Source organism: Vanacampus margaritifer, chromosome 17 (genome assembly GCF_051991255.1).
Source record: "Vanacampus margaritifer isolate UIUO_Vmar chromosome 17, RoL_Vmar_1.0, whole genome shotgun sequence".
Classification (NCBI taxonomy): Eukaryota; Metazoa; Chordata; class Actinopteri; order Syngnathiformes; family Syngnathidae; genus Vanacampus; species Vanacampus margaritifer.
In genome coordinates this window covers 19350916-19367046 of record NC_135448.1, presented here as the reverse complement: position 1 = coordinate 19367046, position 16131 = coordinate 19350916, and the positions used below count along the sequence as shown (strand labels likewise).

Genomic DNA, 16131 nt, shown 5'->3' with positions numbered 1-16131 from the left:
CCTGCTGGGGGCGCTGGACTTTGACGGAGCCGCAAAATTCGCCTACACCGGAAGTCGAGCACAACATCGCCGCAATGCTAGCGTCACATTAGCCTAGCTACGATTGCTCTCCCAGAGTAGCTCTAAACGCATTTAACCGCTGCTATTATTTTGTGTTTAACGACATTTGCCACAAAATGTCGAGTAGGAAAAGGCCGAGAGAGAAAGACGAGCGACGCGAGCATAAACGACACAAAACGACGTCCAAGGAGGACGACGACGAGAAGCTAAAAAGTCAGATGAAGAGGCTTAACCAGCAAGTACAAAACCTCAAACACATCGAGACATTGTGAGTGTTAATAGTATTTCTTGTATTTATTCAAGCTTCGAACTGGGACTGGGCGATACTGCCTTAAAATGAAATTCGATTCAAAACAAGTTGCATTTGTTTTTCGCTCCTGGGATTCGCTTCATTTACCAGCAAGTGTTTTTCTGAGCTTCAACTGCCACATATGTGACAAAAATGCAGGAATTCTAGTGTATGGTAGCTTCGCTCTGTTTGAATAATGCTGTCAGTGTAAGTAGTGCATGTCAGAAGAGGTTGGAGCTACAAAAAAACGAAATCCATTTCAAAACAACAACGTCTTGACAATTAAACTGGAATTAATCAATAAAAACGTGTAATTGCCCAGCCCTACTTAAGCATAAGTTGAATTTGCGAAGTAACTAAGCAGTTGATTAACATGTCTCCTCTTTCTCCAGCTATGAAAAACCTCCACCTGGGTACATTAAGGTAACGTCCCAGCAATGTTTTACCGTATTTGGCCCGGTCGTGATAAGAAGTGACTTAAAAAGGCCATTAACTTTGTTTGACAGGAGCACGAGGAGAAACCCGAGGACTGCATTCCCGCCGAACCCGGAAATGAGAGCGCCCGCAGCTTCCTGGCCAACGCGCCCACCAGGGGCCTGTGGATGCCGCTGGGCAAGGAGGTTAAGGTGATGCAGTGTAAGTGCAGAGGATTCATATCACACGCTGTTGTTGTAAAGAATTCATTTGACAGGAAAATGATTTTCTTTACTGTTTATGTACAAGTAGTTGGGTCTTAGACGGGCAGAAAACCTTCAGGCTTCTGCTCAAATGCAAGTCAGGAAAAGCCTACTAGAACATCTGAATTTAATTTGGGGTTAATCAGAGGCATTTGAAGGTGTGCCAGGCGTGTGCTGAGTTTGAATGTGATTGGTTCATTCTGAACACAGACACCTCTCCACTTCTAAAAGGGTGTGCTGACTTTTGCAAGCACATAGCACACGTATGGCCATCTGCGACATGGCGGCCGCCCAGGAAAGCAAAACAAAACAAAGCAAACGTACAGCTGGGATCTTCATTGTTCGCCAACTGTCACGCCGAAGTGCACCAAATGTCGCCGCTGACTCATTTCCACTCGCAAGCTCGTCGGAGAGTCGCCAACTTTCTACGCCTTTCGAAATTTGAGCGTTTTGAGCTGGCCTGAAAATGGAGGCCAATTTCAATGCATTTTTTGACATTTGTGTGCTGCCAATAGTTGGGGTCCACTTCCAATTGAAAATAAAATATATTAATATAACATATTATAATATTACAACTTATTTTATAATAATAAAACAAGTATTTAAAAATAATTCTAATTAGCAGATGGCATTTGGTGTCATTGATCCTCTTTGGAGTAAATGAAAGATCAATTCATAGATAAGTTTGTATTTTAATAATCATTTGGTGTAATGAACCAGGTGGGTTATGATGGAGTTTTCATTGTACTTATTTTTTTTTATTTTAATTCGTTGTAACTTTTATTGTTTTAATTTAGCATCTTAATTGTTTTAATATATGGAGTAAAATGTTACTGTGCTGTAATAAAGTGAAGTAAACTGCAGTTCTCAAATGACTTTGAGCTTCCTTCTGTTTGGATGTACTGGAATGACGGAATCAATTAATAAAAAAAATTGTCATTTTGTCAACATACTTTTTTTCCCAATTTTACTTTATGTCATTAGTTGTTCTGAGCTCCTGTTTCCAATCTTGTAGCGAGTAGAATGATTATTCATATTAAATTAAACAACATTTCATTTGACAAAAATAATAATTTAGTAGCAATTTATTATTTTTGACTTTGGCGTTGAAAACTCAAGAATACGGCGTTTGTTACCATGGCGACCGGGGGCGGACCTTCAACAAGGCAGGCGGCTTCAAGTTTTCCTTCACGTTACTTGGGATGTTTGATACCACTTTTTTTCCCAGACTGATACAAGTATTCACTCTTTTAGTACCGATACCTCTAGTATTTTTTGATATACAAAATTTCATTTAACACATTTTTAAATTTTTTTAACAAATACCTCTCTTTCTGTCACTGATGATAATTTGCCAACGTGTCAGAGTGCCGCAGTATAGCGCTAACTACTGCTGAGGAGGACTTACTGAAGGTCAGAATTTTTTGCTTGTTTTGCCTTAAGTATTGGTGGCTGAAATCGGCCGCCTCCACGAGCACCCGATACGTTGGCCGGTATTGGCCCGATATTTGGTATCCGTACTGGCCCATCACTACATGCCACTTTTAATTAAAAACCACTCCGAAAAGATGTGATTAATCAATCAATTGACAAACTGATTGGTCGTCGCTGATGGTTTATGTGTGTGTGTTTTTTTTCCCGTGCGGCAGGCTGGAGGTGCAAACGCTACGGTCATCGCACAGGAGATCGCGAGTGTCCGTTTTTCATCAAAGGCAACCAGAAACTGGAGCAGTTTCGCGTGGTAAGTGCACGTGTGTTAAAAAAAAAAAAAACGCATGTCGCCTTCTCTGTCTAATGGGACAATGGAGCACTCGCTCCCTACAGTCATTACCATAAATGCAACCCGTCATCTTTTTTTTTTTTTTTTTTTTACTCAAACCGGGAAACCGCCGAGTGGCGGCAAAAAGAAAAAAAGAGCAAAAATGGTGGTAAATGCGTCGGTCTTAAGAGGCCATTTCCCGACTGTGGTCTCTGGAGCGTCCATTTTGACAGCTTCCTGTTTGTCTGCCAGGCCCACGAAGACCCCATGTACGACCTGATTCGGGAAAACGAAAGGAATGAGAAGGAGAGCAGGTACGTCAATGAGCGGCCGTTGCGCGTTCCCGTGGTCGCGGCGGCAGCAGCACACAGATGTGAGTTTGAATGCGTTGCAAAAAGGTCACTGAAAGGTCACCCTTTGAAGCCTGTTGCGCGTTGGCGCGCGCCACATTCAACGGCTGACGTCTTCTGTGAAAGGGAAACGAGTCCAAGTCTCCTTTTCAAGTAGTCATTAACCTCATTTGTGGAAATGAAATCGCCGGCCCTTGCTTTTTAATTGCGTCGGAGCAGATTAGCCACATTTTTCCATAAATTGATTTTGTGGCGCTTATTCAATTGAGTCAACGTGGAGAATTATTGCCGTCAGTGGAAAATGCACAAATATTAATGATCACTGGTTACATAACTCCCGCTGAGTGATTCTTTTTTACACGGTGTCAGCGGATCTTGGATTTTTTTTTTTAAATGAAGGCCTTCATTATCTTCAAAATGACTCGCAGCCCGTAAACCTGCCATTGAACATAATAAACGTTGCTATGTTTACTTTGGAAAGGCTGTAAATAATTAGTACTTTTCCATCTTGCTTTTGAGTGTATCAAAAACAATATGCCTGGATATTAAAATATTGTGATTTATTAGTGACGTAAACTGTCGTGGTCGCATAAATTAAATTTAGCGCAAGCAACAGTCGACAGCCTTCTTTTTTTCCCTGCCTGTCATTTTTCTTGGCCTGTTGGTCTTGTGCCACGCTCCCTCGACTTTGGGGTGAATGCAGAGTACAGCTTCAGTTGCCACGACGAAGCGACAGACTACAGATTTTCCTTTAAGACCTTGTAAAGCAAATTCAGGAATTCATATTTGCTGATAACGTGCACATTAGTGGAGCTACATTGAATTGTTTTCACTATTTCAGTTTTCTTCATTTATTTTTTGCTGACTAGAACTTGAGCGCCTTTATTTGCATAAGCAGTTGCAACATGCAGTTAATTAGCTTAGCTTAGCTAGCTATGCTTCCACCCTAAAAATGAATCTGCAGCTGTGTGGCCACCTTAGAGTGCCTCGTTGTCAGCCGTAAGTGCGCGCACATTACAGAGCGAAGGCATAAACGGCAGGTGAAAAAAAATGTTTTGGCCAGCCAGTGTTTACACAGGCTTCGTGCTGCCGTGAGAGCTTTAGAGTGCCTCGTTGTCACGACCGGATGCTTTTGCAGATATCTTCCAGACTCCAAATATGTAGTTATGTGTTAGCATAAGAAAGTAGCGTCTATGCAAGACAACGCATCTTAATTAATTTTTTAATCCACATTTGGCAGGGTCGTCAAGACATTCAAACCCAAAAATGTATAATTACGTTTTTTTTGTATATTTTGTCCTGCACTCCCAAAATTGTTTTTTTTATGCTATAGCATAAAAAAGGCATTGATACAGCTTCTGACATGAAGAGGTGGCTTAAAATTATTTTTAAAAAAAAAATGGCCAGCAGGTGGCAGCACAGTATAAGATCAACCAGGACCATGTTGCAAAAAGCTCTTTACAGATACAAACATACTTTTTTTTCCTTGATGAAAGAAGAGACTCTCGTCTTTCTTTTTGTAGCTCTTGAACAGAATATTCTGTGGGCCTTGCAAAATCGGTCAAAATCCAGCCGGGAGCGAAGGGGGTTGCTTCAGTCAAAATGGCTGCCAGTGAATGAGTTAACAACTGTTCTATGTGGTGTGCCAAAATGACAAGACATGCAGTATTTTTTCACCGAGGCTCATCGATAGTATTAGCTAACACGCTAGCCTAAAACGTTAGCACAAGAAGATATTTATTTTCAATGTGGACAGACTTTTGTTTCGTTGCTTTTGTGGCCTGAATGTTGTCACCTATTCTCTTCATTGTTGTTCCAGTAAAACGGTTTCCTGGAACCCATTTTTGCCACCTCTTTTATTTTGCAAGTTAAGCAGTCACGAGGTCATGTTGACACGAGCATGCTCGCCACAAGACAGCCAATAAAACGCAAGCGATTCCATCTCTGATTTGTGTTCATCTTCCACTTAGTGGTTAGAAGGCGTCTCATGCTCATAAATCAGCACGCGTCCGCCGGCCCCAAACTTTTTTTTTTTCACGAGCGAGTGAGTGGCGTCCACAGCTGCTGCTCGGACAACGGAAGCGTCGCTGATGTTGTGGCCAACTTTTGCCTGATTGTCTGACCCGGGCTCCTCTCCAGGATCCAGCAGCTGCAGCAGCTTCTGCGGGACACCACGTCGTCCTCCTCGTCCTCCTCGTCCTCCGACTCGGACGGCGGGAAGAAGAGGAAGAAGAAGAAGAAGGAGAAAAAGAAGAAGAAGAAGAAGAAGCGGAAGAAGAAGCAGAAGCACGAGTCGTCGTCGTCGTCGTCCGAGTCGGATTGATCGGCGTCGAGAAATGCAAGCTTAAGTCGTCTCCCTCCTGCAGGTGATCACGACTCTCCCTTCTGTTGGGCAAGATGACTTTTTTTTTCTTTTTTTTCTCTCCGATGTTTACGTCGTTTTTGTATCCGTGCCATCTTTGGTTTCTGTGAAAACACTCTGTTGACTGCGGAGTGCGCAACGGAAACCGCGCGCCGCCGCGCTTCGTAAGTAAACCCTCAGGACGCCAATGCGCAGCATACTTGGGATGGTTTGAGGTTTGGGGGTTGTTTGCTCTCGGAAAAAAAGAAAAAAAAATCCACTCGGTGGGTGAGAAATGTCCTGAGAATAAAGACAACTTTTTTTCCCCCCCCGCCTGCTAAAGAAGTGATGAAGAACTTGCTGTGGCTTGAAGCCACTTTTCGTATTTGGAATGTTGTGATCGCCGTCCCGTCATCATCTGTCACTCTCGCTTAGTTAAGGCCGAGAGACACCTGGACGTAAAGTTTAGTCAATCAGGACTAGCTCTGTCAAAATGAATCGACAAGTTATCAATTATCAAATTTATCATTTGTCATTTGGAGCCATTTTTTTTTTCATTTCAAATGATCCAAATCGTCTGATTTCAGCGTATCAACAGATTAATGTCATCCTTCTTGAAAGAAGACTGCTAATCTTCTGTGTTTAATCAAAATAAGACATTTTCAAACACCTGTTTTTACTTTGTAAAGCAATCACCGAACCGGTAACCTCAATCCCCCCTTTTTTCTTTTTTTTTAAATCACTCTGCGAATACGAAATAAACACCAATCACTAGTTAATAGAAAACAAAGAACTGCTTTTGTAATACACTTTAATGCACAATTAAAATTAATCCGATTAGTCGATTACCCCATTCACTGGCAGCCATTTTGACTGAAGCAACCCCCTTCGCTCCCGGCTGTTTGACTGCATTTTGACTGATTTTGCAAGGCCCCCACAATATTGAGTCTCTTCTTTCATCAGAAAAAAAAAGTATTTCTGTTTCTGTTTTGCAGCAATTAGCATTAGAATATAGCTAAGTTTCATCTTTATTCACAAATCTGTCAAAAACACTGGGGAAATGAGCTTGTTGCAACATGGCTGATCTCTTATACTCTGCTGCCACCTGCTGGCCGTTTTTTTGTAATAACTACCATTGCTTTAAGCAATGGTCAGATGCTGCATCAAAGCCAAAAACAAAACGTAAAAAAACATATAAATACGTTTTTGGGAGCAACTGATTTAATTGATTCTAAAAATATTCGATAGTGAGCGAACTAATCAGGACATTTTTTTACCGAAGCGTTCGGTCTTCTTCAGTCAGATAGCGTTCTAAGACCAAACGGCATGTAGACGTTAATCTAGCTCTTGACTGCGTGGAAAAATGGACGCCACCTTGGCGGCGGGAAGCGTCCGGATCCGAGGGAAAGATTTCCACGCACTGGAACTAATAAAGCCGCCGTCTTGTTCCCTCGCAGCTGTGTTGGGCGTCGTGATTCGCTGCCTTTGACATCAATTCAAATGCGGCCCCGGATAGAAGGATTACTGTTGCCGGCGCTCGCCTCCAGTCAGAAAACATAGCCGGCATTTATAAGCGCAGACGCCTCTTGACGGAAGACGCGCTTTCGCATTGATTAGATTAGATTAGCATTGATTAGCTTCCATTGCTATGATATTGCTCGAAGAAAAACTTCAAACTTAACAACTGAGCGAAAACGTCAGCTCGCATTATTGATCAGATTGTTTTTTTTGTTTTTCCCGCTGAGTAATGTTGCACATTCATTCATTTAATGATGAAATCTCTACCTGGGCGCCACCTGCTGGATCTGGTGGGGCACTGCCCCACTCGCCCCATCACAGAATCAGTCAAACAAATCCGTTTGTTCATGAATTAAAAATGTGTCATTTACCAAAGAGATGAAACGCAATGATTGCATGTAACGTGAGAATCGCGCCGAAGCGCGTTCAATGGCCATGAATTATTAAAAACATGGCTCCCGGCCCACCCACAACGCTCAAAGCTTTTCTTTGGGGTTGGCCCTCACTTCATTTGCCGTATCGTCTCCCTCGCTATACAATACATAATAGAATGCAAATATCTTTTCGTTGAATGCACGTTGAAGATGTTACCAAAAATGTCATGGAAATGCTCTCAGCATGACAAAATGATAATAAACATTTTTTTTGTCACGTTTCCATCTTATTGTATGTGTTAAAATGTTTTCTTTGAATCTGTGAATTTTTATGAGCAAAATTCTGGCACATGCAGCAGGTGACTATCACAAATGGATACATGACTTTGTTGACATGGCTTTAATTTTCATGTAATACAATTTAATATAAAATAATACAATAAAAAAAAAACACAGGTGTAGAGTCTCGTTTATTATCATGATGTGTAGATATTCGATTTCCAATTACATGATGCCATGTAATAAAATTTATAATTATTTCAAAATGATTCTAATGTTTTTAAAGTATTTAGGTCATTATTGATAGTCATGCAATTAAAATGTAATTAATGTAAATGTTTAAATGAATATTGATTTTTGATCATGCCATGAAATAAACTCCAGCTAAACAAATTATTGAAATGTTTAAATAATTGAGTAAATATAAATAAAAAAAATTGGAGTACTTCAGTGAGGATGCGCTGCAGTAAAAAAAATTAAAAAAAAAATATAGTGTAATGCAGTCAAATCCTAAATGACTGCAATTTCTCCAAATGTATAAGATTTCACATGAAATGAGCATAAAATAGTGAGTCAGCTTCCAAATGAAAACCCATATTGTTAGCACTTTACTTTAATGGACACTTGTGACGTTTTCACACAACCATAATTGCAACAACAGCTTTGCTGCATGTGCTTGTCTTGTCAGGGCTTCTGCTTCGCGCTTGTCGTGACGGCGGCGACCTGCAGGGGGCGGAAGAGACGAGGAAGTGCCCGCATACACACACACACACACACACACACACACAAACACAGGAAGAGAGCAAAAGAGAGAGAGTGACACACACGCAGGCAGTCCGTCACACACAGCAACTCCAGTTGGCGAAGTGTCCTCGCCGCAGCAGGTACGTCAACGCTTTTCTCTTTCGTCTCGGCGTTTCTAGTGCGTAAAGTGTCTTCCTTTGTCGCCAAACGTTGCGCAATGGCGAGTTTTGCGCGTGCACGTGTATTGCAGATTCCCAGCGCTTTCGTGGACGCGCGTTGACGCGTGTGTTTTCGTGTGCGACTTTTCCGTGTGACGTTCGAATGAAACGCTCCGTGGAAGTTGCGTGTGTGTGTGTGTGTGTGTGTTTGTGTGTGAATGCTGCAGTGTGTGTGTTGGCGATTGCCTCTGCGCAAATGAAAGAGATGCGTAATGGTGTGTGGAGACGAGACCCCCCCCCCTCCCCAACCAACCCATACACACCACCGTGCTCGTCATGCCGCGTGGGCTTTCTCGTCATCTTGTTACTACGATTTTTTTTTTTTTTTACTAATAATTGATCCACCTTTTTAAAATGATGGCATGCCCACGTGGATATGTGTCATATGATACGAATGAGAGGTGAACTCAAAGTTTGTAATGCGTCAGAGTTACTCAAAAATGGTGACCCCCCCCCCCCCTCCGAAAAAAGAAGAAGAAAAAAACGGACACGCAGGTGTTTGAGTGGAATCAAACGCATCCATTTGGAACTTTAAGCAACAAGAAGCAGAATGTGTCACTTGCTGTTAAATTAAGAATATTCACTCCCGCGATGTGTTTTGCAACGCTGAAGACGTCAACAAATATTTTTAAAACGATATTTGAACATGTAATTAAACATTTATAGGCTGTCAAGTGCCGCCGCTGTAGGTGGCGGTATACACCGTTGAGATGTGATACACCAGTAATTAAAAAAAAAAAAAGAACAAGAGCAGGAAGCAACTGCGCCATGCGATGACGTCGTATGAGTTTGCTTTTGGACTTCTTGATAAACCGTAGCATTTCTTTGCTACTTTCCATCTAAAATAGCATTAATATTAGCTTCTTTAATTCATCGCAAAAGATTTCTGTTTCATTGCCCCCCCCCCCAAACATTTCTTACTTTATTGTCCGACGTTGCTCTGGGACTACAAACATGCGTGTGACGTCAAAACATGCCACGTGTAGCCGGTCTTGCCAACGGCTATTCGCAAAACCTTTTTCCATAGCCTAAATTTGCATTTTCCTTTTTTCGATTTCAAAATTCATCCCCTCTAAGCGTAAAAACTTTTTTTTCCAAATTTTGGGCCCTTTTTCGAATTTCTGTTATTTCCATTCAGTTTTATTTTCGCATTTCTTGAAAAGTCGAATAAAAATGGGTGGATGGAAACCCAACTATTAAGGCAATTGTAGCCAATCAGAAGATTCAAGAAAGTCACGTTCTGAAAGCGTCTTACATCTACCCCCCCCCCCCCCACACACACACACCAATTCTGTGTCAAAAATCAACTCTGCTATTAGGCTAGCATTGCGCGGAATGTTGACTGTGGAATTTTCACATTCTTCTCTGAGAAACCGCGGCAGCATCTGGTGTTGGCTCATTCAAAGTTGTCTTGTTGTGGTCCTTGAACGCTCTGTTGATTATTGTGGTTTTGGGATTCGAACGGCGTCACATTCCGGCTAAATCAAGAGATGTAAGCTCACGACTTTGAAGCCGAGGGGCTCGCATGTTTGCACGGAGTCTGCGGCGGAGCGCGACGCCACTTTTGCCTGCAGAGCAACGTCTGGCCGTAAAGAACGAGAAACATCCATTTCGCACTCTTTGGTGAAATCCAAGTGCGTGTGTGTGCGTGTGTGGATTTAGCCGGTAGCCCGCCGTTTGAGCCAGAAGAAACATCCTCACTCCCCTGTTCTGCTCAGGGGAGCCGTACGTCAAAAGGGATGCACGCAGATTCATTAGCTGCGCTGGGGTTCAATATTTTATTTGCTGGCCCTCCCAAGTAAACATTTGGGCTACGGTTACACCGCAGTGAGCTAATAAAAACGGTAATGACTGAACTGGAGCAGCGCAGTAATGTGCATTCCAGGCCAGGTGAGGGCAGTGTCACTTTGGAAAACCGTCTTTTTGATCGTTTCCCTTACACGTTTAAAATCGATGTCGTGGTGTGGTTTTTGATTTGCGCAAAAACGTTTTGGACTGAGAAGAGTTGAACATTTGCTCATCCAAAGCCGAATTAGGTTTTTGTTTTTAAACTGGGAAACATTATGTCATGTTTACATAAGAAATTGTCATCTTATCCACGTTTGAAAATGTAAAAACAGTCTCTCTTTTTTATTGACAGTGTGAAGAATTGCTTTTATGTGACTTTTTGTCAGTGGTGCAGTTTCACTGTAACAAAGCACATCAAATCTGATTTGTTGTCTTGGCTACGGGCCACTTGGATGTCCTGAATCCAGTTACCGACTTGATTTACAAAAATAAGCGGGGGCGGGGGAAAGTGTCCCAATTCGAGACCTGTTTTCAAATGGTAGCATTGTAGCATTTTCAAGATCAGCTTGAAGAGTGGCTGCTGTTTTAGAATCAAAACCTTAGAAGGCCATTTTCAAATGCTAGCATATTTTGTTAGCATATATTTTAGCTGTTTGTTATGTAAACAAACGCAACATCGGATGCTAAAATTCACAGACTCATTTTAATGATAATCAATTTGAGATCCGTTTGAACATTTTAAGCATTTTTAATTCATTCATTGGCAGCCATTTTCACCGAAGCAACCCCCTTCGCTCCCGGCTGTTGTACTGGATTTTGACTGATTTTGCAAGGCCCACAGAATATTGAGTCTCTTGTTTCATCAGAAAAAATGTATATTTCTATCAGTTTCCGTTTTGCAGCAATTAGGATGAGAATATAGCTAAGTTTCATCATTATTCACAAATCTGTTTAAAACAGGAACACATCTTTTTTTACAACATGGCCCTGGTTGGTCTCTTATACTCTGCTGCTACCTTCTGGCCGTTTTTGTAAGAACTACCATTGCTTCAACCGTTCTTTGCAATCGAGCTTTCTGTATGCTCTAGCAAAAAAAAAAAAAAACACATCAAATCCGTCTTTGGGACACTTGAAACGTTTAAAATAGAATGTATTTATACGTTTTTTGGAGCAAACGAGTTTAGTGCTAACAAGAAATTCTTCCTTGCAAGACATATCGTGAATCATCATGTGTGCCAGAATGACAGAAGGCTCTTTGTTCACACGCAACTTCATTGACATTTCATGTATCACAAGTGCTATTCGCATTGTTACTTGGTGTCAAGAGTGAATACTCGTCGTGCTGGTATCGCTCTTAAAAGAAGTGGTATCGACCATCCCCACTTGCAGTCAGAGTAAATGAAGAGTTGAGATGCCGTCCTGCCACTTGAACATTTTCAAACGGCAATCGCAAATGCTGAAAACAACACGCTTCCTCAAAAACACTTGAAGCTCAAACGCTGCCGAAAGCCTCCCCGCCCTTCGCCCGTCTCCCCTCTCAGCTTGTTATCTTTTCTCATTAACTTCCTCTCTCACAATATCTCACTGTCATTCACTTTTTCTCCCCCTCCCTCCCCGGAGCAGCAGCCGCATCCCTCCGGTGTGTCGGCTTCCTCGCTCTGCGCGGCTTCCCGGCGGCGGCGCCGGCGCCGGCTACAGTATGTAAATTGTTTCCCCCTTGATGTCAGGCCAGCCTGCTATCTGTCCATCTTAATGAAACGCTTTCCCTCCCTCCCACCTCGCCGTCCTCCATCTCGCCCCGTGACTTTCAAGCCCCAACTTTTGACAACACGCGGAGAAAAAAAAAAAAAAAAAAACAGGTTTGAACGTAGCTGGCAGTTTGAGGTTGCGTTCATTTGCAGGCCGTCTTAATTGCTCCTGGTGGCGGAAAATGGAGCGACTATATGTGGCCGGGGGGCGGGGCCCTAGGTAGGCCATCATGACGACTGATGCAAATTGGTGAGCTCGGATTTCAGGGAACAAAATGCATTAAGCGCGCGTTTGCTAATGATCTGCGATAATGGAGTCGATGCACCATGGGAAAACATTTGCAAAAAAACCAAAAACACACCGACCCCCCAAAGACCACTCCCTCGTCAGGATAAGCCAGCGTTGACGTCATCGGGGGCCCGGAATGACCCCAAAAAGTGATACGTCTCGCTGCGTTCCAGCTGCGCCTCTGCAGTGCTGGAAATGGGTAATTTGGAGGAGGGGGGGGGGGGAAACGGGGGGGTGTTGATGGTGTCGCTCCCACTTCACGCCTGTTTGTGGTATTCAGCGTCACCCCGCTGATACCTTTCTAGTGCTCTACTTGACTCGTGTAGTCAGTGCAGTGGAGGGGTGGAGCAAGTTATGCAAAATGCAGACGCAGCTCAGATCATGAAAACGTCCACACAAACTCATTTTATGCTGCAAACAAACATTGAAACTGCATTTTTTTTCAATTGTTTTTTGTTGAATATTTCTTGGTTTTCGTCGTCTTCTTTTTTTTTTTTTTCCTTCAAATATTTACAAATTTTGTTTGATTTGCCATTGTGTTGTCTGATTGATTATAAATTGTAATTTTTCATATATTTTTTGTGTGTAATAGTTTTGTATTACCTGATATTTGATTAGTCTAATAGCTTTGTTGCTGGTGTCATTTTTTTAAATTTTCGTTTCATTGTATTTATTTATTTATGTGTTGCACAGAGCAGAAATAGCTCAAAGCTCATTTTCATCTGTAGTCCCTGCATGGACAGACGCAGTCTGTACAATAAACTGATCAAATGTTTACGGACAATAAGAAAATGTTAGTACATTGGCATTTTTAAACATGACTTAGCCAATGAGGCTAACAATTTGCATTCTCCAGATACTATAGTTTCACATTTTCCTTTAAATACTTATTTTTTTAGTATGTCCAATTATTAAAAAATATTTTCATTGATTATTAACTCTTTGACTGCCAAGCGTTTTCATAAAAGGGATGCTGTTGGTGCCAGCCGATTTAAGCATTTTGACTGATCTTTCAAGGTCCACAGAAAATTTTGTGTTTGGACTATGGAAACACACATACTACCAAATGAAAGATTGGACTCTCATCTTTCATCAGAAAAAAAAGTTAGTTTCTACCTTATTCCGTTTTTTAGTAATCAACAATAGAAAATGGTTAGTTTATACTAAGTCATTATACTAACTAGATCTGCTTGATACTTTCAGCACAGCTGGCTAAGGCTTTCTTTCCTCCACCCGTTTCCCAAAAAAAACATAGTGAACGTCTTTTAACGTCTTTGGCAGTCCTCCTTAGGATTTTACTAAACGTTATTAAACGTTTTTGGCAGTCAAAGAGTTATTATTATTATATTATTATTATTATTATTATTATTATAAAGACAGCATGTCATTATTGTTGAATGTTATTTTTTTCAGCTAATATTTTTGTATTTTTAGATGATATATTTTTATATTTGTGCATTTTTCATCTTGTATTTTATATCTTATATTTTTAGCTAATATTTTTGTAATTTTTTTAAAATTATTTTTGTAGTCTTTGTCTAATTTTTGCATCATTTGTGTCCATTTTTTGTAGTATTCATTTAGTTTTCCTGCTAATATATTTTTTATTTTTTGTATTGTCAATTTTTAAGAATTATGTTATTGAACATTTTTTGTCTATTAGCTTTGGTTCTGTTGCATTTTTAAACTAATACTCAATATATTTGTATTTTTCATTTACTAAAAATTATTTGTTTTTTTCTTAAATCGATTTTTCATCGAATATTTGAGCCTATATATTATTTCATGATATATTTTCCCATCGCTTTTGGCTCTGTTTTCCCGCTCCTCTTAGCTTATTCCACTGCCGCGCTTGTTTTGGCAAAACATTTGGAATGGTGGCACCGTGATCCTTTTGCTCTATGTTTTCGCCGTGTATATTTGTCATCGCCGCGATCTGCTTTTAGCCGCTGGCCCTTGTCACGGTAATAACGCGTTGAGTTGCTCCTCCATTATGTTGTCTTGGCGTGCGTGTCATAACTGCATGAGGACGTGTTAAAGGCGTCTTTTTTGGATCTGGACTCTTCAACAATGATGCAAACCTGATATAGTATTTCACCTAACGGCCAAATAAACGTCTGCGTGACGTTCGGCCGGCGGGCTCCAAGTGATTTGATTGAATTTTCTCAAAGATGGCGTTACGTGGAAAGCGCGTGAAGCCGACGCGTTGCGCGTCAGGCCGAGCGGAGGCCACGCGTGAAGGTGATCCGTCAAGGTCGCCGGCGAGCCAGCGGGGAAGCCTCGGATTGAACGGCTTAATGGCGCCTCGGCCTTTTCACTGTCGGAATCAATCAACGGCGCACAAGGACACCTTCGCAGACGCGTCCCTTTTTAAAATGATATTAGATGTCAAGATTTGTATATATTTTTTTTTTCTACCCAGAAGGTTGTGCACCATTTGCACAGAAATGTTAACGATGTTGTTTTCAAATGTTACAATGTTTTGAATCTTTGTTCTGGATGAAGTGACAAAATATAACACGAGCTACAAATGTTAGCGTTTTCTGGCCGAAGGTACCGTAATGCCTTCCTGACGTCATTTCACAAAAATCTTGTTTTTTTTCGTTGACTGTTGTCTGCTCGGTGTTTGTAAAAAAAGTGAAGTGAAATCAGGAGGAACGTCACATGCTGGTCACGTCTGCCGCCGGCCGGCCGTGGCGTGTTTTTCCCGACGTTCCCTCACTTTGTACACAAAGCGGCGTATCCTGTTTTCTATTTGCGGCCCGAGTGCATCTGCGCAGCACCTGGTTCAGCCCCGCGTGTGAGAGCGCCAGGCTAGCGTAGCGTTAGCGTCGCCGTGGGCCCGCCTCTGTTGTTGTTTTGCTGTCCGCAGGGAAAGATGCGCAGCTGCATGCCTCCCTCCGTGTGTTGTGGATTTTTGCATATGAGTCACGTCTCAATTTAGTGCTTGCATCCCAGAAGCGCAGGAAGTGCACAAGGGGCAGTTTCACATCGCCGCAAAAAATAAAAATAAAGAAGTGAAATGGGGTGAAGGTTCCTCACAGACATTTCATTAAGTGCGGTACACATAATCCGATACAAGGCGAGGTTTGGGAGCGTTTTTAGTTGAATTTTGTTCAGCGTCAGAATAACAGTTCTTGGGAAAATGCAACCAAATCAGTAACACAGCATTTAAAATTTTTTAATGTAACAATTCTGAAGCAAAAAATAAACAGCATAAACATTGTTTTTTTCGATTTTTTTAATGTGATTCTCAGTGGATTTTTTTTTAAGTGTTTAAAATGGTTTAAACTAAAATAAACAATGTCATAAATATTTTCCAAAAATACTTATGAATGTAGAAACACTATTTTACCATTTTCTAAATGTTTATATAATCATTTATTTACAAAGGAACAAATAAAAAACTTAATAAAATATTGAAAAAATCAATAACACTAAAAAGTATGTTTTTAAATGTGTAAAAAAAAAAGTTAATAATGAAAATAAACCAAGTCAACATGTACAAACTTAAATTAAAAATTATATTTTTTTATTTATGAAAAAATGTAAACCAAAATACAGTAAATAACTAAGTTTGTTGATTTATTAATTTAGTAGGGTGTGTCTACCCTATAAGGGGGCGTGGTCTTTGCGGGAAGTGTCTTGAAGTTGCCACTGTTCTTAAAATAGCGCACACACGACAAGAATTGTAATT

The 16131-nt window shown here is 41.1% G+C and overlaps 2 protein-coding genes across 6 annotated transcripts in view; both read left to right on the top strand.

Annotated features, from left to right (window-relative positions):
* The first annotated feature begins 11 nt into the window (after positions 1–11).
* Positions 12–8486, top strand: rp9 (RP9 pre-mRNA splicing factor). 2 transcript variants are annotated; one of them, XM_077549148.1, is made up of 7 exons: positions 12–328; positions 742–772; positions 856–985; positions 2676–2767; positions 3038–3099; positions 5275–5501; positions 8336–8486. In XM_077549148.1, exons 1-6 carry the CDS (start codon positions 177–179, stop codon positions 5456–5458), a joined length of 651 nt encoding a protein of 216 aa, XP_077405274.1. In that variant the 5' UTR covers positions 12–176; the 3' UTR covers positions 5459–5501; positions 8336–8486. The 2 variants fall into 2 exon arrangements, with proteins under 2 accessions (XP_077405274.1, XP_077405273.1); XM_077549147.1 differs by lacking the exon at positions 8336–8486 and having other exon boundaries at positions 5275–7653.
* Positions 8384–16131, top strand: part of elmo1 (engulfment and cell motility 1 (ced-12 homolog, C. elegans)) — a 42487-nt gene continuing 34739 nt past the window's right edge. For all 4 annotated transcript variants that reach the window (XM_077549140.1, XM_077549138.1, XM_077549139.1 and 1 more), the window contains exon 1: positions 8384–8531. The gene's annotated coding sequence lies outside the window, so the exon portion shown is untranslated. The remainder of the gene's footprint in view (positions 8532–16131) is intronic.